This window comes from Enoplosus armatus, chromosome 20 (genome assembly GCF_043641665.1).
Source record: "Enoplosus armatus isolate fEnoArm2 chromosome 20, fEnoArm2.hap1, whole genome shotgun sequence".
In the NCBI taxonomy this organism is placed as follows: Eukaryota; Metazoa; Chordata; class Actinopteri; order Centrarchiformes; family Enoplosidae; genus Enoplosus; species Enoplosus armatus.
This window is the reverse complement of record NC_092199.1, coordinates 6,248,578-6,275,783: the sequence shown is the minus strand read 5'-3', so window position 1 is coordinate 6,275,783 and position 27,206 is coordinate 6,248,578. Positions and strand designations below refer to the sequence as shown.

The following is a 27,206-nucleotide window of genomic DNA, read 5'->3' as shown; positions in this document are numbered from 1 at the left end:
GTGTGCTACATGTTTCAAATGATGCGATTGTATGAAACACGTCCAGTGTGCATTGCATTTTTTTATTTTCATTTCCTGGCATAAATGGGCTTCCATACTTACTTCTCACCATCCCTCCCTGTTCCATTTGCCTGGTAGTGAGTCAGGTGCCGTGGTGAGGAAAATTTAGTCAGCTGTCTCCCTTATCAGAAATGTGTGCACGTGTGTGTGTTCGAGTGTGCTACGGCGGGTGTGTATGTAGCTGTTAGTTATGTTATCTGTGATATAACAGGCCAACCACCTCCTTTTTTCCTCAAGTTAATGAGGGTTCATTTGCATTTTAGCCAAGAGCTTCTCTCCCTTTTCCCCCCTCCTTTCTCTCTGTCTTGCTCTGTCCCTATTTTCTCTCCCCCTGCTCTCACTTTACTAAACCCTCCTCTGTTCACACTTAAATTCACTCACTTATTCTGACATGCACGCACACATACACACACTATCTCTCTCTTTCCCTCCTTCTCAGCTCATCAGTATTCATGAGGCCTCCCTCTCTTCCTGTTCTCTTGTTTTTGCCTTGGCTCCAACCGTCTCCCACGGAAACAGGGAGAGCGAAAGGGAGAGAAAGTGAAGGAGGACTGGAATGGAGAGATATAAGAAGAAGGAAGAGAGGGAGAGATAAAGGCACAGAGACATGGAGAGTGTGTTTAGCTGTGTATGTAATTGGCCAATAAAAAACAGGGTCCTCGGAGGTAAACAGTTTAGCGGTCGGGGATTGGCCCCAGCAGGTAGCAGGGAGAGAAGATTATGAATATGTAAATGAGTATGCAAAAGACATTAAAGCGGGATCACCTGAGCTTGTTACATTATGACTCCAGGGTCTGGGATGTCAGCGACAGTGGCTAACACACTCATCGCCATGCATTCTGATTTAACCGGATAATAGGGCCAGCCAACCAGCTGCGGCTATTTTTACATCCTCTTTTGAGGGAGTGATGATGAATAAAGGGTGGAAAGTGATGGGGTAATTTTTGTAGGAAGCAGGTTTTGAGTTTCAAGATGACGTGGCAAGGGAGTGTAGCCACGCTGCAACATACTTTGTCATGTTTAAATATGATTCACTCAACGTCAAAATTGCCTTTGTCTCCTCCCACCTCGTGTTTTCTCCTTGTCAATCTTGTCTGACTCTTTTTCTTGTTTTTTCTTGTTTCCACCCACCTCACTCTCCTCCACCACCATCTCCGTCTTCCTCCGCCTGTCTCTCACTTCTTCCCTCCCTCTCTCATTCGCTTCTTGTCTATCTCTCTGCACGTCTTGTACAGATGCGACTATCCTGTCGTATGACGGCAGTAAGTTTATGAAGGTGCAGTTGCCTGTGGCGATGCACACTGAGGCGGAGGACGTCTCGCTACGCTTTCGCTCCCAGCGGGCCTATGGCGTTCTCATGGCAACCACATCCCGTAACTCCGCAGACACCCTTCGTCTGGAGCTGGATGGGGGCCGCGTCCGACTCACTGTCAATCTAGGTACACACATACACACAAACATGTACATTCTCAAACATTATTTTAATTACCTGTCAGGGGAATGCAGCTGATACTGGCCTCGTGGCTATTTCTTGCATAGGAATGTCATTAAATGTTGATTAATAATATATTTTCCCTAGAAAGTATAAATCTGATAATTCTGTTTCAGTGTTTATACTCAGTACATTCAAGACATGTGTTTCACAGGCTCTGGTACATGCTTTTTAGCATTTTGATTGACCTCATGGTTCATATACAGCTTATCTTTGAATATACACACACACAAATATATACAACTGAGGGTTAGTGGCATTGTTTTTGTGTTGAACAGAGGGTCAAGCCTCAAGCTGCATTCTCTGCTCACTCCCAGTGGACCTGTGCATCCCTAACACCTTCAACAATCAACACAAAAACTCACAGACTGTACAAACACACACAAATAGTACACTCCACACATAACTGCAGGAAAAGCACATCCCTTTCTGCTTTTTGTACATTTCTCCTCAGTTCAACTGCTGAACACATTTCCATCCTCACTCGTTTACAGTACTTTCACATGAATTCAAGTACATTCACACGCTATCACACATAGACTAACAGAGGGGTGCATGTGTTGGTCTCTGGTTGTCTGCAGCCGCGTCTTTTCTGTGGTTGACGCCACACGACACACCAAGGCATCATGGGTAAAATATATATGTATATATAATAATGGGGCTGAATCTTCCGACTATTTGCGGAGATTTGTGCTCTGGATGGGCGACAAAAATTATGGGATGTGTTCGATGTCATCAGACAAACTGACACACATGACCCATTTCAGTCTCCTGGTGCTTTTGATTGGTGACTGAAACTGTCGCTCAGGCCAGAGCAGCCAATGAGCACACTGCTCATGCTGGGACACACCGCTCTCCTTAACATCTAACTGTTCAATGTAAAGATCAACCACATCTTGGTCCAGATTTTGCTCTTTATTGGCTCAAAATTGAAGTCACAGAAATTGCATTTTGCTACACACTGTTGTAAGAAAATACACGGTCCAGCTTGAGGTCCTGTGACAAAGGAGAGTGTGTGTTTTCTCAGCAGTGTGTGTGTGCGTGTTTGTGCGTGCAGGGTGTGTCGATGTGTGCGTCCCCAGGGCGTGGAGAGTATGTGTTTGTGTGCAGCATTAACCCTCTGCTCTGCTCTCCCTCCAGACTGTATCAGGATAAACTGTACAGCCAGTAAGTGATCCTCCATCTCACCTAACCCCTCCCCCTTCCTCTTCCTCCTCAGTATGTGTGTGTGTGTGTGTGTGTGTGTGTGTGTGTGTGTGTGTGTGCGCGCGGTAGTGTGTGTGTTTTTGTTAATGTGTCTGACTATTTTTCACTCTCTTTGTCTTGTCTGTCCATCTGATCATAATCCCTTATTCAACATATATTTGTACAGTGTGTCTGTGTGCATATATGTGTGTGTTGGACAGGGAAGGTGCACATATGCGTGTTTGTGTCTGCATGTTCACATACACCACAGGAGTGGTGCGATTTTTGCTGAGGGTCAGGGTTTTCCAGGTCGGCCATTTTAGCAAAGAAGGATAGACGGAAGAGAGGACGGTGGGGGTTGAAGGGAGGAGGAAAAAAAAGAAAGAGAAAAAGAAGGTGTTCAGGTACAATTAGGTGTGTTGGAAAGTGAGAGCTAAAGAGGCAAAGAGTGGTAACTGGTGGATGAATGCAACTCAGAGCTGCAGGGTAATTACTTCTCCTTCATGCCGGGGACAAAAGACGTGTTATCCCTCTGTTTTTCTCTGTCGCACCTTCATCCCAACGTCTGTCTGGTTGCTTTCTTTGTTTGCTTGTTGTTTCTCTCTAAACTGTACATGAGGGATTTTGGGTAGTGTTTCATTCAGTGTACTTAATGTATGATTGTGTGTGTGTGTGTTTTCTGGGTGTGTTTTCCTGTGTGAGTATGTGTGTGTTTTCTGTTCATGCTGCTGTGGTTGGAGCTGAATCCCTGATGAAGTTTAATTCCCTCACGTGGAGTTTCTCTCTGTCACGACCACAGAGAAAGTGAGAGAGAGAGAGAGAGAGGGAGAGGGAGACGAATGCTCTGTGATGGCAAAGAGGTGGTGAAATGGACGACTGCAGTTGCCATAGAAACCCTACTAGCCACACAGCGCTGTTGCTATCCCGCATGTCTGTCGGCCAATTTTAGACCGGTTGTCTCAATGAACATTTCAGTAGGCAGCCACTTTTCTGGCACACCGTGTGCATACAATAAATTATACATCTTATATTCGAGGGAAAGAAAAAATGTATTTAACAGCCAGGCGCCACAGAAATAGTCCACTCAGCAGTCAAATAAAAGCCTCGGCATGGGAGAGATTGAGGCTTATCCAGCAGAAAAGCCATTTGTTATTTGGAGCTAATGAAATATGAAACGCTTTTTGTCATTTTGTTTTCATTATCCTGCTCTTATAATCTCCAATAGCTCATGTCATTTGATTTGAATTGTATTTCCATTGTAACAAACAGTCCCTTTTGTCTTTCTGTTTGAATTGTCTCGCCTCGTTGTCTTTTGGTTTAACAGCACAGAACACAGACTGTCTGCTGACCGCCACAGCGATCAGTAGCAGCTCAACATTAAACATAGCTCACCATGCTGCAGAACACACCGTTAGCACTGACCCAAAATAGGTGCTTGTGTGTGTGTGTGTGTGTGTGTGTGTGTGTGTGTGTGTGTGTGTGTGTGTGTGTGTGTGAGAGAGAGACGCCGTCTGTGCGTTTATTGGTGTGTATTTGTGCCTCTCCCTGTTCCCAGGTTGACACAGATCACTGCCTCACTCTCACATCAGTTTGCTCATTCTTTGAGTATTTGGTTGCATATGCAAAAACACACACACACACTCATAAACTCACACATACATACACATATTCTCTCCTTCACTCAGTGTTAGGCAGTGATCCATGGTAACAGGATGAGATGCTCATGCCCAGAGCACAGCTGAGTCTCCTCAGGGGAACCCTGTGTCCTCTCTGAACGCACTCTTTTAGCTTTGCAAACACACACACACATGATTTTCACACTGCCATATTCATTTTGATTGACTTCTCATATTTGTTTCATTATGTTTGCATGTGAGCATGCCTGACCCCCTCTTTCTCTACCTCTCTACCTGTGTGTGTATGTGTGTGTGTGTGTGTGTGTGTGTGTGCGTGCCTGCCTGTCTGCCTGCCTGCCTGCGTACCTCCATGAGTGATGTAGCATGCTTGACATTTTCTGCAGCAGAATCCGTTCGGGTCAGTTTACTTCTCACCTCCCCCATCATTACCTCCTATAGGTCACCGTAAGCAGACTCACTCGCACTCCTCAAACCAACAAGGCTTGGAGGAGTGAGGGGAGAGTGTGTGTGTGTGTGTGTGTTGGGGGATGGTGGGTGTTGTGTTCAAGGTTGGTGGGGTTGCTTGTAGTGAGTCGGAAGTAGGGGACACTGAGGTTTTGGGAACGGACCGTCTGTCAAATGTGTGCAGTCGACTATGTGAAGATCCGAGCCGGTAGACGGGCAGAGAGAGAGAGACATCATGAGAGGACAGCTCAGCTTCTTTCATTCTGCTGCACATCAGCACCTTGGAGAGCTCTCTGATCTTCCGCTGTGTGTCTAGTGCCACCATGAGGCTCACTGCAGTATTGCGCTCTTGTGGGAAAAAAAGATCCTGCGTGTAGATACAGGGTATATGTTATATGTGCGGGGGCGAGAGGGTTGTTGGGCAGTTTAGGAGTCAAGGGGGTGCGAATGTGCTGTCTGTGCATGTGTGGGTAGTGGGTGGTCATCATGGCGGTGTGATCTGTCCACAGATGGATTGTCTCAGCGTGGGCCTGTTGTGACTCACAGTCTCCGTCTTAGGCACCCATGGCATCCATTTATGTTAATCTTTCTGTCTGTCTGTGTCACATCATCTGTCTCGCTGGCGTATCTGCAAAGAGACCTGTCTGTCTATCTGTGGAGGGAGTGTGTTGACACGAAGGTGTTTGTCTCCCCAGGATATGTATGGTTCCTCCTTCCCTCTGCTATTTCCCTCCATTTCCTCACTTTCTGTCCTTAAATTTGAATTCAACCTGCCTGGCTTTTTCTACTTCTTCTACTTCTTCTTCTTTTTCTTCTTCTTCTTCTTCTTCTTCTTCTTCTTCTTTTCTTTTTCTGTCTCTGTCTCTGGATCTCTATCTCCTTTGTTTCTCTCTATCTGTCTCTCTCCACCTCTCTGTGCATTATGTTAATGGTGCTCTGGGCTATGTGTAGGTAAAGGCCCAGAGACCATCTTTGCGGGGTCGGGCCTCAATGATAATGAGTGGCACACGGTGAGGGTAGTCCGGCGTGGCAAGAGCCTCAAACTCACCGTGGACGACCTGCAGCCTGTTGAAGGTAACCACAGCAGCATTACTTATACCTGTTTTAGCATTTCACCATAAAATCACTTTCTAAACTCTACCCAGGTCAGAGTCTGTGTGTAGACATCTGCTTGTTTATGATATTTGTATTTGTATGTATTTGTTTTTATTTAACAAAATATTATTAAGACCAACATTAAGGTTTTTATTTATTTTTTAGAGAATATCTGTACCTGTGTAAGTAAAAAGAATCTCTCTGAATTGTGATTTTGATCATAACTGTACTCCACTACACTATTTACATTAGTTATAATATTAGTAATAGTGTCTGTTAGATCTATCACTAGCAGTCCATCACTGTTAGTTCAATTGTTGAAACAAGCATTAGGATTAGTTTTAGTTTTAGTATTGAATAGTTCCATTTGAAACTCAACTTTCCGTAGCCCTCACCTCTGAAGTTTACCCCCGACCACCAGGTCAGATGGCGGGCGACCACACCCAGTTGGAGTTCCACAATGTGGAGACGGGTATTGTGACGGAGAAGCGCTTCATGCCTGCCGTGCCCTCCAATTTCATCGGCCACCTTCAGGGCCTGACGCTGAACGGCATGCCCTACATTGACCTGTGCAAGAACGGTGACATCGACTACTGCGAGCTCAATGCTGTTATTGGCTATAAGATCATCGTGGCTGACCCTGTCACCTTCCGCTCACGCTCCAGTTTTGTCACGCTGCCCACGCTGCAGGCCTACTACTCCATGCATCTCTTCATGCAGTTCAAGACAACATCCCCTGACGGCCTTATTCTTTACAACAGGGGAGACGGCAATGACTTCATAGTGGTAGAGCTGGTTAAAGGGTGAGCTGGACAAAGCACAGTGTGTGTTTTTTACATTACATTCACATTCAGAATAGTATATGTAAAAACAATCAAATTCATTATAAATTAATGAATATGCAGTTTAAATATGTGTTTATGGTAATATCTGTTTTGCAGAAATGCATGTGCATGTTCAGTTTTGCCATTTCTACTGGGATTTACCGTTAACATTGTCCTTGATTAATAAAAAAAGAGAACGTTCTTGGCTATAAGGCTGAAATATCAAATATCAAATATGAAAAATGCACAAGTCAAGCAGCTCTTTTTCTATTATTGTAATTACGTTTCTACAAGACAGATCATAATGCCCTCAAGTGTATGACCCTGTGTTGTTCTTCATCATGAATACGATTAATTTGCCATTTCTCTGCTCATTTTTTAAAACCCCTCCTCTCTCCTTTCTTTGTTCCCTTTCTAGCTACCTACACTACATCTCTGATCTGGGCAACGGCGCACACCTAATCAAGGGCAACTCTAACAGTCCCCTGAATGACAACCATTGGCACAATGTGCACATATCCCGAGACACGAACAATCTCCACACAGTCAAGATTGACACCAAAGTCACCACACAGACCACCATGGGCGCCAAGAACCTCGACCTAAAGGGTATGCTCAGTAATACAAGCTATACCTCAATTGCAGTAGAAAGTATGAACATATACTGATTAATGCTGAAGATTTTGGGAAATAGGTTCGCTTTCTTAAGATAAGAGAGATAGAGAGAAGATTGATACCACTCTCATGTCTGTATGATAAATATGAAGCTACCAGCACCTCTAAAGCTCACTAATTAATATGATAATAGTATCTTTTGTTGTTTGTTTAATCTGAACAAAAAACGTTTTAACCTTGGTTATGTGCCAGACAATTTCTTGGCCAGTGAACTTTAGAGGTGATGGTGGATTTCGTTACCTTTGGACAGAGCCAGGCTAGCAGTTTCCCCCTGTTTCCAGCTAAGCTAAGCTAAATACATATCCTGACTGTAGCTTCATATATACTATACAGACATGCGAATGGCATCAATTTTCAAATCAAATTCTCAGTAAGAAAGCGAATAAATGCATCTTCCAAAATGTGAAACTATTCTTTTAATGAACTAGTCGGTCAGAAAATTAATGAGCAACAATTTTTCAGCTTTTCTCTGTTTTTTCTCTTTATATCTGTTGGTCTGACAAAACAACCTTTTTTTCAACCTTTTATAAACAAAAAAAACCCCAATCAATTATGGCTATAAATAATGGCTAGACCAATCAATAATGAAAATCATTAGTTGCAGCCCTGACAATGATACAGTCTGGCAATGTGTTCGGTTCATAAAGCTGCCATTCATTGTGTTGCTTTTCGTCAGGTGACCTGTACATCGGGGGCATCTCCAAAGAGATGTACAGAGAACTGCCCAAGCTGGTCCACTCCCGCGAGGGATTCCAGGGTTGCCTAGCAACAGTTGATCTAAATGGCCGGCTCCCTGACCTTTTGGCTGATGCCTTGGTAACCATGGGACAAGTAGAAAGAGGCTGTGAAGGTGAGGTGCAAATATACAGAAAGCAGCAGATCTGTCCTGGTCCCATGTCCCTACTACTTTTTCTTTCAGTTTTCATTTAACTCATGCTCTCTGTTATTAGGATAACCCACTAACCCAGCTTTTGGTCTATTAGATGTAAATTTTACTCTCTTTCTTCTCATCTCCTCCTCAGTCTCTCTGCACATTGTGTTTCTCTCTCTGTTCCACTCTTTCAGCAGTTCACAGGCATCTGTGTGCATTGACTAACCATCTAACTTAATTTGCTTGTTTGCTTTTTTGTTTGGCTGACAAAAGTTACATTGATGAAAGCTGACTTGCAAGGTATATCGCTTTGTGTGAGCATGTGAGACACGTCTGTGAGGGTGGAAAAATGTGTGTGTGAGTGCGTGCGTGTGTGTGCGTGTATGTATGTGTGTATGTATGCGTGTGTTGAAACTACCCAGTGGTGTCCAGTGTTGTGTGGATCCCAGTGATCCAGAGTCAAAGGTCAGAGGTGACCTGTCCTCTCCTAGCCACCATAGTGACTTCATCACAGTAGTGACATCACCACCGCTTGACTTGAGTTGACCACAGCTCCACCACCCGGGTTGCCTAGCAGCATGCTCTCTAACCCCTCCTACTGACTCCCAACCTAAACTTCAATACTCCATTTGTGAATCATTTCACACCCTTTACTCCACGCCTCGAGTTAAAAGTGCAACGAAGGGGAACTAAGTTTGGAGCTTTGACATTCTCCTCCTGTGTGGTTTTAACACGAGGCAGGGAGAGAATGGTGCAAGACTGCTGAAGAAAGAGTATTGAGATGAAGGCCTTTAAACATAACTCTGCCCTCTTATGTTTAACTCCTCCTCCTGTCCTTTCCCCACTCATCTAGCCTCACCACCTGCATGCTCTCCACAGTTGGCTCTTTTCACCTATTATCACAGATTCTAATTTAGTTTCAGTTCAGTTTACATCCAGCCTCTTCTGTTAGTCTGAAGCTAAAGAATGGGAGTCTATCCACAACATCGTAGTCTCACAATTTTTTTCTACTAATACTACTAATCATAACACCATTGCAGCACAACAGTCTACCCGGCCATTTCAAAATGCAAAATGTTCCAAGGAAATGTGGTCTAAAAATAACCATTCTGTACTGGCATACTGTTGTGAACACCTTGGGCTCCCGACAAAATATAAAAACGTGTGTCCGTTTATCTTCCTCCTAACATTTGCACCCTCCCACCCCACCACGTCTCTCACTGCAGGTCCCAGCACTACATGTCAAGATGACTCCTGCTCAAATCAGGGAGTTTGTTTGCAGCAGTGGGAGGGCTTCACCTGTGACTGCAGCATGACTTCGTATGCTGGGCCGCTGTGCAATGATGGTGAGTCTTTGCTTTTCATTTTCTCTCTCTCAGACCAAGGTGGATTGCAAAATATTTCAGTTTTTCATGGCGTGGACAGCTACAACAGTGTAGGATGAGCTTATTTTGATATTTAAATCTAAAAAATACAAGTAAAGTCTATTGTTATAGTGTGTGTAACCTTCAAATACTCAGTAGGTCAGTTTGGGTATGTAGGTCATAGAGCATTTGTCCTGCCTAAATGTCTCAAAACCGTAGAAAAACACACCCAGTCTACCTTCACCCTTGTGTAGAACTGCAGGTCTACTTGGATGATTTGGTTTCAAACACTGAATCAAGGCATTTTTGTGTGCATTTTATCAGAGCCACCACATGAGGGCACTGTCATCTGTTGATTCTGAAGTGGCACAAACACGCTACCTGCTCACTGTCTAGTCGGGTTATTCTAACCTGGTCTCTCTCTGTACATTTTCCAGCTTTTGACACTAAATTATCCACAGCAGCCTTACAAGCAAGATACTTGATGATTATTTAGTCATCCTTCAGTGAGTCAAACAATTGTATGCTGTTATTTGTATGAGTCAGTTATTGCAGTCAGCCTCCTACAGTAATGTTGAGAAGTCGTTTGGGAAATACAGATTTTTTTTCAGCCTGTAGGAGGAACAATGTGGAAGGCCAGTCAACTGTGACATTTTAGAGTTTATTTTTTATTATTTTTCAATATGCCCCTTTTGTATTAAACATTTAGCAAAAAGTAGGCCCGGGTGTCCTCTGCAGCAGGGAACCTCTGATGATAGATAACACTGTTTATGGCATATAGACATGTTTGCAATTAAATTTTATATCTGTGTGGGCCAGCTGGGACCACTTATATCTTTGGCCGTGATGGAGGCGTGGTGGTTTACACGTGGCCCCCTAATGAACGTCCCAGCACCAGGGCAGACCGGCTCGCCCTTGGGTTCAGCACCCAACAGAAACACGCCATTCTGCTCCGGGTGGACAGCGCATCTGGCCTGGGAGACTACCTTCAGCTGCAGATAGTAAGTACACACCCTTAAATTCAAACACTTTATTCATTTATTTATTTATTTTAATTTCCATGAGTTACATTGGGTCTGTCCCAAGTGTGTCCCAGGTCTGAATAATGCCAACAGCCAGTGCAGTGAATGGACACTTGACATCCGTCTAGTTGTTAGCGTTAATGCATGCACACATTGAAGAAGTTTAAGACATGTTGAATTCAGTGTGAATGTTATTATTCATGTCCAAACACTACACAATTATGGCAGAACCTGCACAGATGGCTATCACTCAAAAATCTATTCTTCTTGATGATGATTGATCAGAGTAATGTTGCATGTCTGATATGAAATTAAACAAATTAGACAAATATATTCCTGCCTTAAAAATGTTATCAGACAGAAAACAGTAGGCCTACATACTTCTAATACTTGATTTAGTGACTGCTCTCAGCTCCTGAATGTGTTTGTTTGTCATCTGATTGTAACCGTAATACTGTATGGTTGATCCTACTTATTTATTCATTATGTGGATATGTATTTGTATTTGTGAAAGTGACAGGGTGGCCTCGTTAACCAATCATTTGCCTGAAATATGTCATATGATCTTCTTTACAAGAGAGACCTGGACAAAATGGCAGCAGAAAGAGGTTAAAGGAGTACTCCACCAATTTAGCATTGCACTCCTATAACATCATTGGACTCACAATTGACAGTTTTTTAAACAAAAGGGATGATATTGTCTTTTTTATTCCACGCCTACATTACCCACAATGCAACTCAACCACAGACAATTGGTTTTATACAACTTTTTTATCATACGCAGAAGTACTCCCCAAGACCTGTAAACAGACTGTGGAAAGTCGGTGGAGTTCCCCTTTAACACAAAAACCAGGCAGTCACATGGGAGCACAAATACATGAAAACTGAAAAACATGAAACAAAATAATATCCTTGCCTTTTTTAAAACAATTAAATTCCTCATGAAGCATTTTGGTATTTCTCCTCCTCCTCAGGACAAAGGCAACATTAGAGTAGTGTTTAATGTTGGCACTGATGACATCAACATCGAGGAGAGCTCAAAGTTTGTCAACGATGGGAAGTACCACATAATTCGATTCACCCGCAGCGGAGGCAATGCAACCCTCCAACTGGACGACCTGCCGGTCATAGAGCGCTATCCCTCAGGTAGGCCCTGCCCCGCCCACATAAGCCCAAGCCACTGACCCACCACAGCACTGCCTGTCCTGGGACAGAGCTAACTACACCTTAGTCCAAATCAACCCACCTCCTGATTGATGAATCACATCAGTGTTCCTATCAATGTTTATATTCAAACAGTGAGATTGAGAAATATAATTGCAGCTTTTGTTTTATGTTATTGTGTTTGAAATGAAATATGTGTGATCTGATATGAAACATGACTTTTTAAACCATAAAATGAGATAGTTATTACAATAGAATGTATATTAGTCAGCTATGTCATGTTAGACCTGTTAAATAGTGTTAAAGGTAATTTATGAAAATATTCAATTCAGGTGTCAATTGTTTTTCTCACCATAAAAGAAAATAATAACAGTTGGTGCATTTTTGGACAAACAATAATTTAAAAACATGTCATATGTTGAGTTAAATGTTTAACTAGAGAGAAAAAATAAGAAAATGAAAAAAGTGTATTTTGTCTTTGTTTTTATATTTGTTGGTTTTTATATTTAAAGTGGTAATCGTAGGTAGTAGTCTTTAACACAATGAGGTCCAGGCTTTAGTTAGCTGATAGCTAAAATGCTAAATGCTAGTTGTTGTGAGGTGTGTGTGAGGGTTCTTCCTGTATGTAACTCTAAACTCAGTCAGTCATATAGGCAGTATGTGGCAGCTGTAATTATTTCCCTGTGCTCTTGCAGATGTTAACCCCTGAAATGTCTCTTTAAATTAAACCCAATGAACAGAGAGTAAGAGTCCGCTCACTGGAAACATAATGAATTCAGCTCCTCTTCTCTTAGCACATCAAGCCTTCCTTAACGCAGTGACATGCTAACAATGAGCAGACCATTACTTTCTTTTCATTGCTGTTCTTTTTGTATCCAGCTCCTGTACCACGTTTGGATGTGCGTAATTACTACTGTGTTTTCATCTCTAAATTAAAGGCAACATTGATAACGAGCGCCTGGCCATCGCCAGACAGCGAATCCCCTATCGGCTCGGTCGAGTAGTTGACGATTGGCTACTCGACAAAGGTAAAAACCCTGATTAAAATTCCTTAAAACTTTGAGCTTAAAAAATACAATTTGAAGACAGTTGAATATACTTTATTGTGCACCATCAACTAACATCTAAAAATCTAAATCCATAACTAAGTATTTAAAAGTTGGGCAGCTGTAGTGTGTAATACTGTGTAAACTGTAGTGCCTGTGAACGTATCTTGTTAGTGTGTATCTGATAATATCAGGTTAAAGGGACGATGGAGAGATTTAAATGTGAATAAATCAGATAATAGAAAAGATGTACTGATAAAAGATGCTTTATTAAGACTGGTAAATAATTCTTTGTTTATTATCAAATTGTAAACGATAAAGCATTTACTAAAGAGTATATGTTGAAAAACAATTTTGTAATCAAATTAAAGTACATGCAAAGTATTGTGACATGTAAGAATTATGTAAATTTGAAATGACTAATAGAGCAATGCTTTTTGAAAAAAATGTAAAAGTTTTCCTCCTAAACTTCAGCAGAGCTCCTTAAACTAGCCTCTAGTCCCTTTAACAGTGAGCAGTGCTAGAGCTTATAACCTGTGCATGCTTCATAGGGCTGTTACAACAGTTCTCTAGATCTCTGTCTCTCTGTCTGCCTGTCTGTTGCTCCTTCAAATACAATGTCGTGCCGCACAGCCATCACCATAGCAACCATCTGTCAGCCCCGTCTTCTCAGGGCCCTCTGACTCCTCTCATCTGCTGCCTCTTCCTCCTCCTTCTGTTCTTTGCCTCTCCATCCTCCTCCTCAACTTCTCAGTCTCTTCACCCCCCTTCTGCCCTTCTTCTTCTTCTTCTTCTTCTTCTCTGTTTTCTGTCCTCACTCCTTATCTCTCTCAGTCTCAGCCCTCTCCACGGTTCTCCACGGCTTCGATTTGCTCTGCCATGCTTAATCTATCCCATCCTCTCACCATGGCTTGGGGGTGGTGGATTGTGTAACACTCAAACACTCTTGTGTGTGTATGTATGCACGTATGTGACCACTGGTATGTATGTGTGTGTGACTGTATTTGCGTGTGTCTGTCCGTATATTCCTTTCTGGTGTACCTCTGGATGTTTGGTGTGTGTTTGTGTGTGCGTGGGTGCATGTGTGTCCATGTAGGTCGCCAGCTGACCATCTTCAACAGCCAGACAACGGTGCGTGTTGGTGGAGCTGAGCGCGGTGCAGGTATGTTCCAGGGCCAACTGTCTGGCCTCTACTACAACGGCCTCCGCATCCTCAACATGGCCGCTGAGGGGCACCCACACATCAGAGTGGACGGCAGCGCACGACTGGTCGGCGACATGCCGTCCTCCTCTATCACCCCGCAGTCCAGTGCTGCAGCAGGAGGCAACCGTTCTGACTCCGCCCCCTCCATAAGTGACATCACAACCACCACGGCCACCAACAGGAAACAGGGAGCCACACAGCAGGTCAGAGCACAATCACATTTTTAAGTTTTTTTGTGGCAGCTTGTGAATGGAAAACTCACTAAATCCCTGCTGTGTGTGATCATACAAAGATTTACTTGTACGTAATTCCTCGGATGTCTTGTACGTATATGTCCTGTCACCCCACTGCCATCATCCTTTGGTGTGACAATGGGTAATTAAAAAGTGTTAATTTGCTTTTATAAGTTTCTTTTCGAACTCAGTAAGAGGATTAGCAAGCACACAGCCCACTAATCAAGGACTAGAGGATAGCAAGATATGTCAGGAGGACAGGGATTGTTTTAGACTCCACAAGGCAAGGCAAGTTTATTTGTGTCGCACATTTCGCACACGAAAAAGTGTTTTACATAAGGCATCAAAACAGAAAGCAGAAGGCATTAAAAACACAAATCAGATTTACGTAAAATAATTAAAAAAGAAATCAAAAAGTTAAAGAGAAGGTAGTTCAGGATCTAAGCCCAAGTTAGATAATGATGAATTCTCAAATTTCAAAGGAGGAGAACATAAAAGTATTTGTTCAGGCATTTTAGCCTCTTTTAGTACACAGTGGAAAGCTGACAGGAGATGAAAAGGTAGCAAAGAGGGGTGATGACATGCATCAAAGGTCCCCAGCCAGACTCCAACTATGGATGATGAGATGATCAGTGTTATAGACCCCAAGGCCACCAGGATACTCAAACATCAAAGTTTTAAATCCTGATTTAAAAGTCAGAACAAGTCTTACATCATCTGTGGGTTTGCTCAAGCTCTTTGGAGCAGAGTAACTAAATAATGCTTTGCAGATCTATGAAATATAACATCAGATATATCTGAAAAGTCTACTTATTACTATAATAAGATACAAGAATGTCTTTTGTTGTGTCTGACACAACAAAACAATCAGACATTATTAGAAAACATGCTGCTGTTAAGTTATTTGAACCTTTCTTCTTTCTGATAAGTGACTTTTATTTGCTCTGTAACATCATCTATATTAAAACTTACATGCAAACAAATGTGAGCCGAAAATATTTCTCTGCTACAGCAAATTCACGTAAATGGATTAGATGGCAAATGCTCAACTAAGTGGCCCCTACCCACTAAATTATAGGAGGAGAAATGTTTGTGTTAATGGAGGCTGTAATAGCTTTTCCATAATATGCGCCTAGTAAAACTGATACAAATGGGACTACAATAGAAACACATGAGTGTTATTGAGGCATATTTATAGTGGATGCAACTGCAGAGTCGATAATGTCAGAAGATACATTATCAGGAGGAACACCAGACTCTTTTGCTCTATTGTTCAGATCACTACAGAGATGTTGTCAGGCTCTTTGTGGGCGTCTGTGTGTGCTGCAGTTCTTCTTCTGACTTCTGTGTTATAAAACTGTGGCTGCCGCACTGAAAAAGATTTTTTTTTTTCCAATGATACAAGTTGCCATGGAGATAGTGAGCCCCACTACCCGCTGCTTGCTTTCTCTCTCCCATCCAGACTCCCATAGAGTATAGCTCCTCTGTGTATAAACCGCCAGCTGTTTCAGACATAAATAATAGAACGCAGAGAGCTGTGAGCTAAGCCTCAGGCATCAATAATGGATATGAGAGCTGGATGGATAGCGCTGCAGAGTGACAGCCTTGTCACAGGGGCTTGTTTTCACACTTCACCTCTCAATTTCTCCCTGTTTATGTGTATGTGCTTTAAACGAACTATATCTGCTCTCATGATATGCTGATGTCAGTGCTAAATCTGGGATGCAGAGTTGTGCACTGGAGTCAATATAACTGTATGAGAACTAGGTCAGACCCACTATATGCTCAACATGCTGCAGTGTGTGTGTGTGTGTGTGTTGGCTTGTTTGTGTAAGTCGAATCACTCCTGCTGGCCTCCAAACTCTGTGTGTGTGTGTGTGTGTGTGTGTGTGTGTGTGTGTGTGTGTGTGTGTGTGTGTGTGTGTGTGTGTGTTTGTCTTGTTTAAGAAGAATCTACAGCTTCTCCATTGAGGCTGCCTAGTGTTGCCTGGCAACCAACCTGGCCTCAACCAGTGCACACAATGTTGAGAAGAACACAGAATGCGCACACACACACACACACACACACACACACAAACACTCAGGTGGATTGAGAACAATTGGCTTGAATTGCAGCACATTGCATCAGAGGAGGGGCAGTAAGAGATGACTTCCGAAGGTGCTTCGGGTCCGAGTAATTTATCGATTTCACGCACACGCCCAAGTTTGGGTGCGCTGTTGAAGTGGATCTGCCTAAGTCGCCCCTTGGGTTTACTCCTACCGTCAGTACTTTGTGCAGTAAGAATGTGTTATGTGCTTCCTCCTGAAGTCCACAGTTTATTGAATTTTTTTTTTTTTTTGGCGTGTTGAAAAGTGGAAGGGATTAATAATGCATGACAGCTGAGCACCAGCGAGGAGAGGAGAGAGGCAGAGATTGTGTGAGAGTGTGTGAGTGTTTATGCTAGAGGCTGCTCTGAGTCACAGAGCTTGAGTTTGGTTTTGATGTTCGGTGTCTGTATGTGTATGAGTGTGTGTGTGTGTTTGTGTTCATGTGTATGTGTATACCTGTGTTTGATGGTAAGACTGATAGAAGAAACCTTAGGCTCAGTGCGGCGTCCGGATTGGCTATCAGGCGTCAGCTGACCGAGACACTTCCACAAGCCCTCTGAACATCTATCTCTCATTCGCTCCCATCCTCCCTCCCTGCTGGTTTTTTCCTTGCTATCTTCTTCACTCTCACATCTTTCACATCTTTTTCTCCCTCTTGCCTTTCTTCCATTCGGTATCCATCTTCTGGAGATACTTTCTCCCTCCTCCCTCGCTCACTTTCCTATTTTCCTTTCTTCTCACTCTCCTTTGCTCTCTCTCCCTCCATATCTTTCCATATTTAACCGTCACCCCCCTCCTCCTCCTCCTCCTCTCCTCTCTCCCTCCCTTTTTCTCTCCCTCCCTCCCTCCCTCTCTCTCTCTGTGGTTGAGCTCCAGTGATAGGCTGTTAATGCAGGCGGTGTATGAGTCTATCTCACCATCTGCAGTAGTGGAGCTAGCTTCTCTCCTCTCTCGTCAGGATCTATTCATCAGCCTGCCAACTTCAGCCTGATTTGGTGTACGCGTGTGTGTCTGTGTAGATGTGTCTAAATAGAAATAGACCAATGGAGCACGTTTGGCTATTATAGAGCTTGTGTATGTACATGTGTGTTTGATATCCAGTTGTGAAAGTAGCAGACAAGCTGTTGAATCTTCTGCAAGAGTGTCTGAGGACAGAGAGCAGCTACTATGTGTGAACTAGGCAGTCAGGGAGGCATGGACGGTCGTTGGCACTGTTCGGCTGCTCAGGTAGAGATTTTGCTCTTTCAGCATGCAGATATCCGTCTCTTGATGCTCTCTCACTTCCTTTCTCTTCCCTCCTGTATCTCTTTTTTTCCCCCCTCCTATCGTTGTGCATCTGTGTCCATTATTATGTCAGCATGCTCTATTGATAGACTATGAAACGACGGGGACAAAGAGGGAGGGACCGAAGGAGGGTGAGATGGAGGGGGCGGAGGTTTCTTCTATAAACTTCTGTGGTTTATTGATGTGATTTAAGTTGTGTTTGGCATGTCTCTAGTTTTCCTCGTGTTCATTGTCTCCCATGTGATAGGTGGATCAATAGTCCAATTGGCACCTTCCCCGGTTGAATGGGGTGGTCAGCTGACGGGCAGATGTCACAGATCAGAGGAGGGGCCTTGGTTAATTTAAATGTCTGCTTTTGTTTTAGCTGAAATCAAGATTCAAAACAGGCTCCCATGGAGGGCACATAGGTGTCTTTGGATCAATAATCGAGCATGGTGGCTCGACATTGATCTGTGACAGTCAGGGGTGATGTGTTTCCTACTGGCTGATTGGTTCTTGTGCTATTTGGATCCTGGCAAAGGCACAGAGGTTTATTGACTGGCTGGATTCCAGAGGCTAAGCTCACCCTAGTAGCATTTGACAGCCCAGTGGGCAGAACTGATTGGAAAGGCAGTGGAGGAAAGAGACAGAGTCAAGCATCAATAACCTAATGTATGTTTCAGGCCAAACTAAACCACAGTAGACTTGTCTGGACCAAGACCACACCATACGAGGCCAGTGCAGACTTTTTCAGATGAATAAACTAAGTGGTTGCTTCTCTAACCTTATGTAATCTGTGTTCTTGCAAAGACAAGGAGGCGAGGAAATACAGAAACCAAGGACAGAGAAAAAGCGTAATGAATTTCTGTTTGAAATACTGCCTGTAGGATTCAGCTAAGACACCATCGACCGCTTAGTACTTTGATTTGGTTCCGATTCTGTTCTAGTCTGGTTGTAATCTGCCTCTAGAGCTCTTCTCTTTTATAGCTCTGTTGCTCTCTCCTCTCTCCTTTTATTCTGTGGGTTACTAACATCTACTGCAATGCATCACAATCCAATTTTAATTTAGTGCTGGCACTGAGCGCCCAGTGTGGTTAAAACACACACACACACACACACACACACATTCATATCTCTCATGCCGAAGCGTCAAGGCGGGCGATGTTTAACAGTAGATCATGAATATGCGGAGCACATTAGCATGGTGTTAAGTAAAGACCACAGCACTTTGAAGTCCTCCTCCTCCTATCCAGTTTTCTTTTCTCTCTCTTTCTCCCCACTCGCCTTCTCCTAAAATTCCTTTTATCCATCCATCTATCTTTCACTCCTTCCCTCCCTCCCCTCACACTAGGATGGCAAATCAATGCACAGGTCCCCACTGAGGGTGCACACTCCTTTTTTTTATCATTCCCCATCATTTTTAACAGCCTGAACTTAGAGTTGCCATGGCAACAGGAGGAGCAGGGATGGTGAGGGAAAAAAGGGCTCCTTTCCCATAGAGAGGGAGCGAGGCACGGAGAAAGAGCAGTTGTTGATATATTACTTGGTTGATACAGGTTAGAGGTTGGATATAAGTTCGTTATTGACATGGTGCTTATGGAGAGGTGTTAAATAAAGGAGATTTAAATGAACCATCGAGTACTTAGTTGGAATGTTTAATGAAAACTGGGGGTAAAAAATGGTTTTATTCCTCTCTTTAGCATGCGCATTCTCCAACGCATATGACCACAAGTCAATATCAGATGGAGAGAGCAGAACAGAGGGAAGCAGGGAGGTGTGGAGGATAGAGAGGCCACAGGAGAAAAAAGAGGGGGAGGGTCAAGAGAGTAGGAGATGATAACTGGCTGTCCCCTTGTGGTTTTAAACAGGATTCAATGTTTCTCTCCTCCCTCCTCCTTTCTTCTACTCTCCGTGGTACTCCACTTTTGGCCGCCTGCCATTGCTGGGGGCCGTAACAGGCAAAAGTGTTTGTGGCAAACTGGAAAACGAGTGGGCGATGGATTGTGTTCACACATGTAGAAAATAAACAGGAGGGGTGTGGAGCACAGGCTGGGTTTTTTTGTTGGCGATGTTGTGGAAAGTGTGTGTCTGTATATGTGTGTTTATGTTCCTATTTTTTTTCCGGATGCTCTCTCCATAGTCGGCAGACGACCTGCTGGTGGCGTCGGCTGAGTGTCCCAGTGATGATGAAGACATTGACCCCTGTGACCCCAGTTCAGGTGAGACCACCCTGCCCACTGCAAATACACTCATCACACAGCCTTTTTGATTTCTTTTTCATGTGTCTTCCACACTCAGTGTCACTCAGTTTTTTGCTACCGCTTTGTCCCTTGCTTCAATGAATTTTTCATTTCCACTTAGGTTTCTGCCTCAGGCATTACCTAACACTCTCCATCCACTCCCCACTCCCTTACTTTGCTTTCACCCCTCTCCCCTTACCTTACCTCATCCCTTGTTATTCAACCTTTCTTTTTATATCAGTTTCTTTCCTTTTTTCCCTTTCGTTTCCTTCTTCTCCCTCCCTCACCTCATCTCCATCCAGCTCAAAGAATTCACATGCAAATTATTTTATCCACAATCTTTTAATATGGTGTCATATATCAGCATCCTGCAGCCCTCGCTGCCTGTGTATGTCATAAAGTGTCAACTGCATGTAATAAAAATTGACATAATGTGCACCTGTGCTCTGGCCCTCCTCTCAACACGGTGTAATGTAATTTGTTTACACATTATGTGATAATACGGAAACAGCTTTGGCTCCAAGCTGCAGCCTTCCCTTGCCAGCATGTAGAATTATGCAAAACGCATGTCAAATAATTCATCATGATGATGCATTGTGTCTTCTTGCGCCAGCTCTCTAGCCATCACCTTGACATGTAATACAAATGAATAATGTATGGAGTAAACTGCAATGTAACATCACATGCCTCCCCTCTCCCCTCACAGCCCGCCCTCCCCTACCGGAGGTGAAGGTGTTCCCAAGTCCATCTGAGGTGGTGCGGGAGAGCAGCAGCACCACGGGCATGGTGGTGGGCATCGTGGCAGCCGCAGCCCTCTGCATCCTCATCCTCCTCTACGCCATGTACAAGTACCGCAACCGCGACGAGGGCTCCTACCACGTGGACGAGAGCCGCAACTACATCAGCAACTCGGCCACACAGCCCAACGGCAGCACCAAGGACAAGCCGCTGGGCATCGCCAAGATCTCCAAGAACAAGAAGAACAAAGACAAGGAGTACTACGTCTGAGGCGGAAGACGTCCAGCACACAGACATATACGCATACACCTTTATATATAACGGTATATGTACATAAATAGATATATTCTCAAAAAAATACACACATACACACTGACATAGACATGCTGATGTTAATGTTTACTCTCCAATAATCACACCTGCACACATGCTGGCAAGCACAAACACATTCAAATACACACACACACACACACATACATTTAAGCACAAACACGCACACACAGATACAGACTGGCCGAAGGGCATGGACCCTTATTGTACAGTATTTACCAATGAGCAGAGCTGAGCCTCTGAGAGAGGCTTGTTTTATGAACATAAACACCATTCCAAATGATTTAAAAAAGCACCAGTTCAACTCCCAGTTAAGAACCTTTTCGGGGCCAGCCAGATAAAAAGACCAGTCACTCCCCTGCCACAGAAGGACCTCTCCTGTTGGACTCAGAGAGGTCAAGGAAGACTTTAAGTGAAGCACATGGCAGACTGAGTGTGTTGAGCAAGAGGGCAAAGCACCAGAACAAAGATGATGTAAAAGCACCAAGACAAGCACTAAGTGTCTCTTCCAAGCTTCTTGGCCTTCCTCCCTGTTAGCAGACGGGACTCGATAAAGCACTGAGGATGGCGAAGAAACAAGCACACTGACGGTCCAAGTCTAACCCCAAGCAACAGGACAGGAAATCAGGGTGTAGCCATAGAGACGGTGAATTACGAGTGAATAGGCAGCGGCAGGGCTGGTGCCATTAATATGATGGATGGGCTGTGGTTGTTACACTGCAGAGCTGATGTTTTACGGCACCCTGTAAATCACGAACGTGGAATCAGCGTAAAACTGAGAGATATTTTCCTGGACAGGATACTTGAGACTTCAGATGCTACCTACAGACACCAGTCGTGCACGACTGCGGTGTCACACACACACACACACACACACACACACATATACATACAACACACACACTAAGATATAAACAATTTACACATGCAGACATACACATACCTGCGATGCTAAAGACCCACCATATCTTCATAAGACTGAAGACGATACAAGAAGACAATGGTGAAAATTACCATTATGATAATTGTTATGGCAATGATAATGATGAATATGAAGAACATTTGGGCAGTATAGACTCTTTGGGGAAGGGAGGGGGGGTCTTATTGCACGTGAATTATCTTACTCCGTGTGATTTATACCGCGTTGAAACTCCAGAGGTTACACCGTGACGCACCACCATCATAAACTTACCACCTTGGCTTGAAGTATTCCTAAATACACACTTCAAATGGTTTTCAGTCTGTGGGATTCAACAATGACTTCTGAATCATCTCAGTCGATCTCTGAATCGACTCTCAGTCCAAATCCTCATTGACGAAGTGTGACCATCTCGAATGTGCTGCATGCCTGAGTCTCTGAGCTGTGCTGTGAAATGGTGGCGTGTCCCACAAAGTCCAGAGGTGGTAGGTTTGTTTGTGGGGGAGGAGGAGGAGGACGGGGGGGGGGGTTGTTGCGGGTTGCAATGTAACTCCAGTGCAACACCTGGATGTGTGCGCCCACCACAGGCCATGTCCTGTTTTCTAGCCTGATGTCTTATAGGCCACGCCCACTATACCCGCTCTAACCAACCACCTTTTATAGCAAAAACCAGCCGAGGAAAATAATCAAAAACAGAACAAAGTAAATGTTACCATGTGTTGCTAATAGATAGAAAAGTCCAGTTCATGGTGCCATTGGCAAAATGACAACTTGAGTTGCTTTGATTTCATTGGCTCTCCCTTTTCTCTCTTTCTCTTTGCGTCCTTTTGTCTTCATGCTATTGGTTGACTGATTTATCTATACTTATGGCGTAACCAATACAGGACAGACAGATGGGTTTCCGATAGGCTCCAGTATAATTATCTGTTTATGGACTTCTGCAGCGCCTGAGCCCTCTGCAGCTCAAGAATTGTAGCTCCATGATTTATCAATACAAACAGTGCCATGACATGAACAAGCCCCTCTAGTTCTTCCAAGCAACATAACCAACTAGTCAGATGCATGCAAAATGATCAGGGCAAGAAAGGACATGAAATGTGTGTGAGATTTCAAAGTATAATGTCAAAATTAACTTAACATACTCCCTTATTCTCTCCATCCTTAACTGGCCTTTTTGACCTCCTTTTCCTCCCTTCTCTTGTTTTCCCCTTGTTTAGTATGTTTCCCTATCTGCCCTCCCAGTTCCTCCGTGTCTATCGCTTTCTTTTCACTCTATCTATGTTGTGTTGCCATCTGAAACAAAGGAGGTGTCTCAACCAATGGGATTCTACATCTAGGTGTTCATTAACCATGTTTATTTTCTATATGTACAATTTTTCTACAGTATTTACTTTTATTTTTATTGTTACGGTTCTTTGATGAACATAAAGTGGAAATTTATTATGAAAAATAGTTTTGAAGATTAACGAGTAAATAAAATATTACCCAAGTGAGCCTGGAGTGCGTTTGTGTGTTGGTTTTTGCTCCCGTCTGCCTGCAGACAACAATACTGTCTGTCTCACATCGCCCACAACCATGAGAGCAGATCAGTGTCTAATTAAGACAAATAGAAAGCCACATTGTGTTAGGAAGCAGATATCAAAGGAATTGTTCAACATTCTGGGAAAGGCACTTATTTGCTTTCTGGCGAAGTGTTAAATGAGAAAATCGATAATATTCTCATTTTGGTCTGTTAGCCAATTAGCTTAGCTTAACATAAAGACAGGAAACGGGGATAGAGATACGGCTCTGTCAAAAGATTAAAAATATCCACCTTCCAGGCAGCCCCTCTAAAGCTCACTAATTAACACATTATATCTCGTTTGTTTCGTCTTTACAAAAACTTAAGTTTAAAAATTACCATTTGCTGTTTTACAGGGGTGTTATGTAGCTGACTATTTCTTGGCTGGGAGCAGTAACTTCCTGGATTCTTCTCTGGTCGCCTGGCAACTGCTGAGAGCCAGGAAATAGTCCAGAACATAAAGTAATTTTTTAAGCAAAAATTTGTGTTTTCTTTGTCTTCTATGATAGTAAATTCAATAGACAGCCTGTCTTTCTGAAACAATGAAGCATGTTCCCCCAGGTTTATTGACCATTTTCTGAGACAAATTGGCATCTACCACAGAAGTTTTGTTAGAAATTAGTAACTGAAATCTTAAAGTTAAACAACAATTACTACCGCTCTCATGAAAACTTACAAGAGCAGTAGGGCAAGTACTTGGTTTAGTCCATAAAATTCACCAAAGTTAACAGGAAAAAGATATTTTGTCATTAAAATAAATGATATTTTGTAGAGCAATTTGCATAGAGACTCAAGTAAAAAAAAGAAAAGATAATTAAAAAATAATTGGTAATCACTAATCAAAATAATTAGTTGCAGCCCTACTTTGGACAGAGCCAGGCTAGCTGTTTTCCCCTGTGTCCAGTCTTTATGCTAAGCTAACCAGCTGCTGGCTGTAGCTGTACATTTAACAGACATTGCATGACAGTTGTATTGATCTTCTCGTCTAATTCATCGCCAGAGAGCGAAAGCGTATTTCCCAAAATGTCGAAATATTCCTTTATCTATCTGCTGCTAAGAAACTACACGTTGAAGATTCCCCCACATTCCTGCTAATCGCTTTCACGTCTTGCTTCATCAAAGTAAAGCAGCACCTTTTCTTCTAAGTCTCGTTGTGTTTAACTGGAACAGTAGACACACATAAATACATCCTCGCACACACCAAACAGGGCTTTGAAGTATGACTCAGTGCAGTGTACGGTATAGGTCTCTGCAGAGTTGCAGAGTCCCTGAGCCTGCAGAGTTGAGTTTGCATCCTCAGGTGAGAGCATCTACAAGGACCTGCTATTTCAATAAACACCTCCCAAGCCTCGCTGTCTTTTTCTCTCTCTCACTGTTTCTCTTTCCTTTACTTTCTTTTTGTCTTTTGCTGAACAGTCTGTGCACAATGAAAGGCTTGTGTTAGGCTGTAGCCATCTGCCACTGTGCTGTCCTTGACCACAGCCAGCAAGCACAGAGATAAAGACACAGCACTGCAATAATTACAGGGCAAATAAGAAACAGCTCCAGCGCTCACCAGTGGCCAATCAGTTAACTCGTGTTAACATACACCTCCAACATTTAAATTTGCATTTACAGATAGAACAAACACACCAGCAGCCCCATAAAGCTGTAATGTTCTTTACACACCAGAAAACAAAACTTGGACGGATGAAAACTGGACAGAGAGTGTTGCTATTCTTAGATCCTTACCACTTATGGAATAAATCATTCCTGATATAGTAAAATAAATAATAATAAAGTCATTTTATGAATGTATTGGCTTGTAGAGCAAGGAGAGTGTCTAGTTGCATTCTGCTAAGTTAAAAACTATTCAATATTTTCATCCTCACCTCCCCTGAACAGGTGCAGAACAATCAGCAACAGATTAATCGACAAATTCATGTCAGGTATCAGCACACACACATGCACACAGATGCCACCGATCTTCCTCTTCCTCAGACCTTCATTTTCACTCCTTTGTGCACCTGCATTTGTCGGACCCTGTCTATCTCCCTGTCTCGCTCTCCTTCTGTGTCTTTCCTTGTGTATAAGCAAAACTGTGGGAGAGTGTGTGTGTGTGTTCGAGAGAGACAGAGTGTGTGTGTGGTCACGTCAGGAGCTCAAGGCTGCTTTTTTTTTTCCTGCTTTGGAATAAATCATAAAGAGCTATGTTCCTTCACATGACGTTCCCACAGTACAACATGCACACAACTAATATAAGAGACAGCAATACATGTGGAGAGGAGAAGCTGCGGATGCATAAAGGAGAATATATATCTTTTAAAAAGGTAGTTACATAAGTGTGTGTGTGTGTGTGTGCGTGCGCGCGTGCACAGGCGTGTGCACCTGAATGCAGAGAAAGCGTCATTGCAAGCTGGCTGTTCTGCTGACGTGTGGGGAGTGGAGTAGAAAGGAATATTATGTCCATCGCTATCAAGCTGTGCTCATCTTTAAACACAAATATGAGGCAGGAGACAAAACAGATTCAAGCCTGTTCCCCATCATTATTTCTAGTTAGTTTGTTGACATGACGTTGAAGCTAAAAAGAAGATCATCAGACAGAAATAAGTGACTCCCTACTGTCTGTATTATTTGTTATAAAACTGTAAACAATGTAGAGTTTTTCATCATTAAAACAATAAAAAAACAAAACAATAAACTACGAATATATTTTCAAATTGAGATGCAACTTCAAAACTACATGGAGCCCCAAAGCTGACAAAATGTACTGAACGGTTATCAAGACAAATCAAAAATATAACTGAATACTAATAAATACTAATACTAATAATTACATTGTGTCTTTTAACATTCATCCTGTTTATTTTTTTCCCTTAACCACCAATTATATTAGTTGGCAAAATAAATTAAAACTTTATTTTACTCACTGTTACTACTTTCACTAACTCGTTTAATTTTCAACTCCTTAATTTTCCTATTTTTTTGTCTTAGCACACTGTGTGGCTGGCTAGTGAAACTGAAAACACTGGTAGCTAAACACACTGAACACCAGCCTTTCAAGTTAGCTAGCTCGCTGAAGCTAACTTTACTCATAAAACTACACCAGTCAGTGTATGTTAATGGTACTGTACTGCATGCTGCTGCAGCATAAACTCTTGTAACAATAACTCTGGCATTTTAGCTGGCAAGCTAACGCTAGCTAACGCCACTTGGTAGTTCACAGACATTAGGACCAATCTGAAGTCTTGGATTCTAATGTGTCATCCTTAATATTTTGTAGATGTGTGTGATTTAATGCCTCAATGTAATATAAACAAAACAAATAAACATATAAACAGTGTTAGCAAGCTAACTTTGTTAGCGTTATCTTGTCAGCGTTGCCTGATAACCTTTTACTACATTTTGTCAGTTTCAGAGTTAAAATCTTATTTTTGTTAAGTTAAATAGCAAACTCCATTAACAAAACTGCTCTTGCCCAGCAGTGAAGTTAAGCGATTTCACTTCTGTATATGATATTAGATTTTTAACTGTATTTGCTGTTACCTTTTTCTGCTTTTTCCTCATAGGAATCAACTTTTTAGATGATAAATCTTGTTTTGAAGGATTATTAGTGTGTGATTTTCAAATCTGCTTTGAATGATAAATAAATATGTTCAAAAAAGGGAGACATTTCATTAGTATTGTAGCCAATACTAATGTGTGATTGCTGTGAGATTTTAAGGGTCAAAGTGTAATGAATAAAAAGTGGTTAGAGCATGTCATTCTTAAA

The 27,206-nt window shown here is 42.7% G+C and overlaps 1 protein-coding gene across 5 annotated transcripts in view; it reads left to right on the top strand.

The window, feature by feature from the left end:
* The window catches only part of nrxn1a (neurexin 1a), a 51,537-nt gene extending 30,622 nt beyond the window's left edge, over positions 1-20,915 (top strand). For 2 of the 5 annotated variants that reach the window (XM_070927327.1, XM_070927326.1), the window contains 13 exons: positions 1,296-1,499; positions 2,693-2,719; positions 5,770-5,892; positions 6,335-6,716; positions 7,156-7,346; positions 8,089-8,262; positions 9,510-9,629; positions 10,467-10,648; positions 11,644-11,815; positions 12,772-12,861; positions 13,976-14,286; positions 19,808-19,886; positions 20,614-20,915. In XM_070927327.1, the coding sequence (XP_070783428.1) occupies positions 1,296-1,499; positions 2,693-2,719; positions 5,770-5,892; positions 6,335-6,716; positions 7,156-7,346; positions 8,089-8,262; positions 9,510-9,629; positions 10,467-10,648; positions 11,644-11,815; positions 12,772-12,861; positions 13,976-14,286; positions 19,808-19,886; positions 20,614-20,915 (2,357 nt within the window). Of the gene's footprint in view, positions 1-1,295; positions 1,500-1,599; positions 1,614-2,634; positions 2,645-2,692; positions 2,720-5,769; positions 5,893-6,334; positions 6,717-7,155; positions 7,347-8,088; positions 8,263-8,556; positions 8,584-9,509; positions 9,630-10,466; positions 10,649-11,643; positions 11,816-12,771; positions 12,862-13,975; positions 14,293-19,807; positions 19,887-20,613 lie in introns of all 5 variants that reach the window. The other 3 variants (XM_070927325.1, XM_070927324.1, XM_070927322.1) reach the window with 3 other exon arrangements.
* The last annotated feature ends 6,291 nt before the right edge of the window (positions 20,916-27,206 follow it).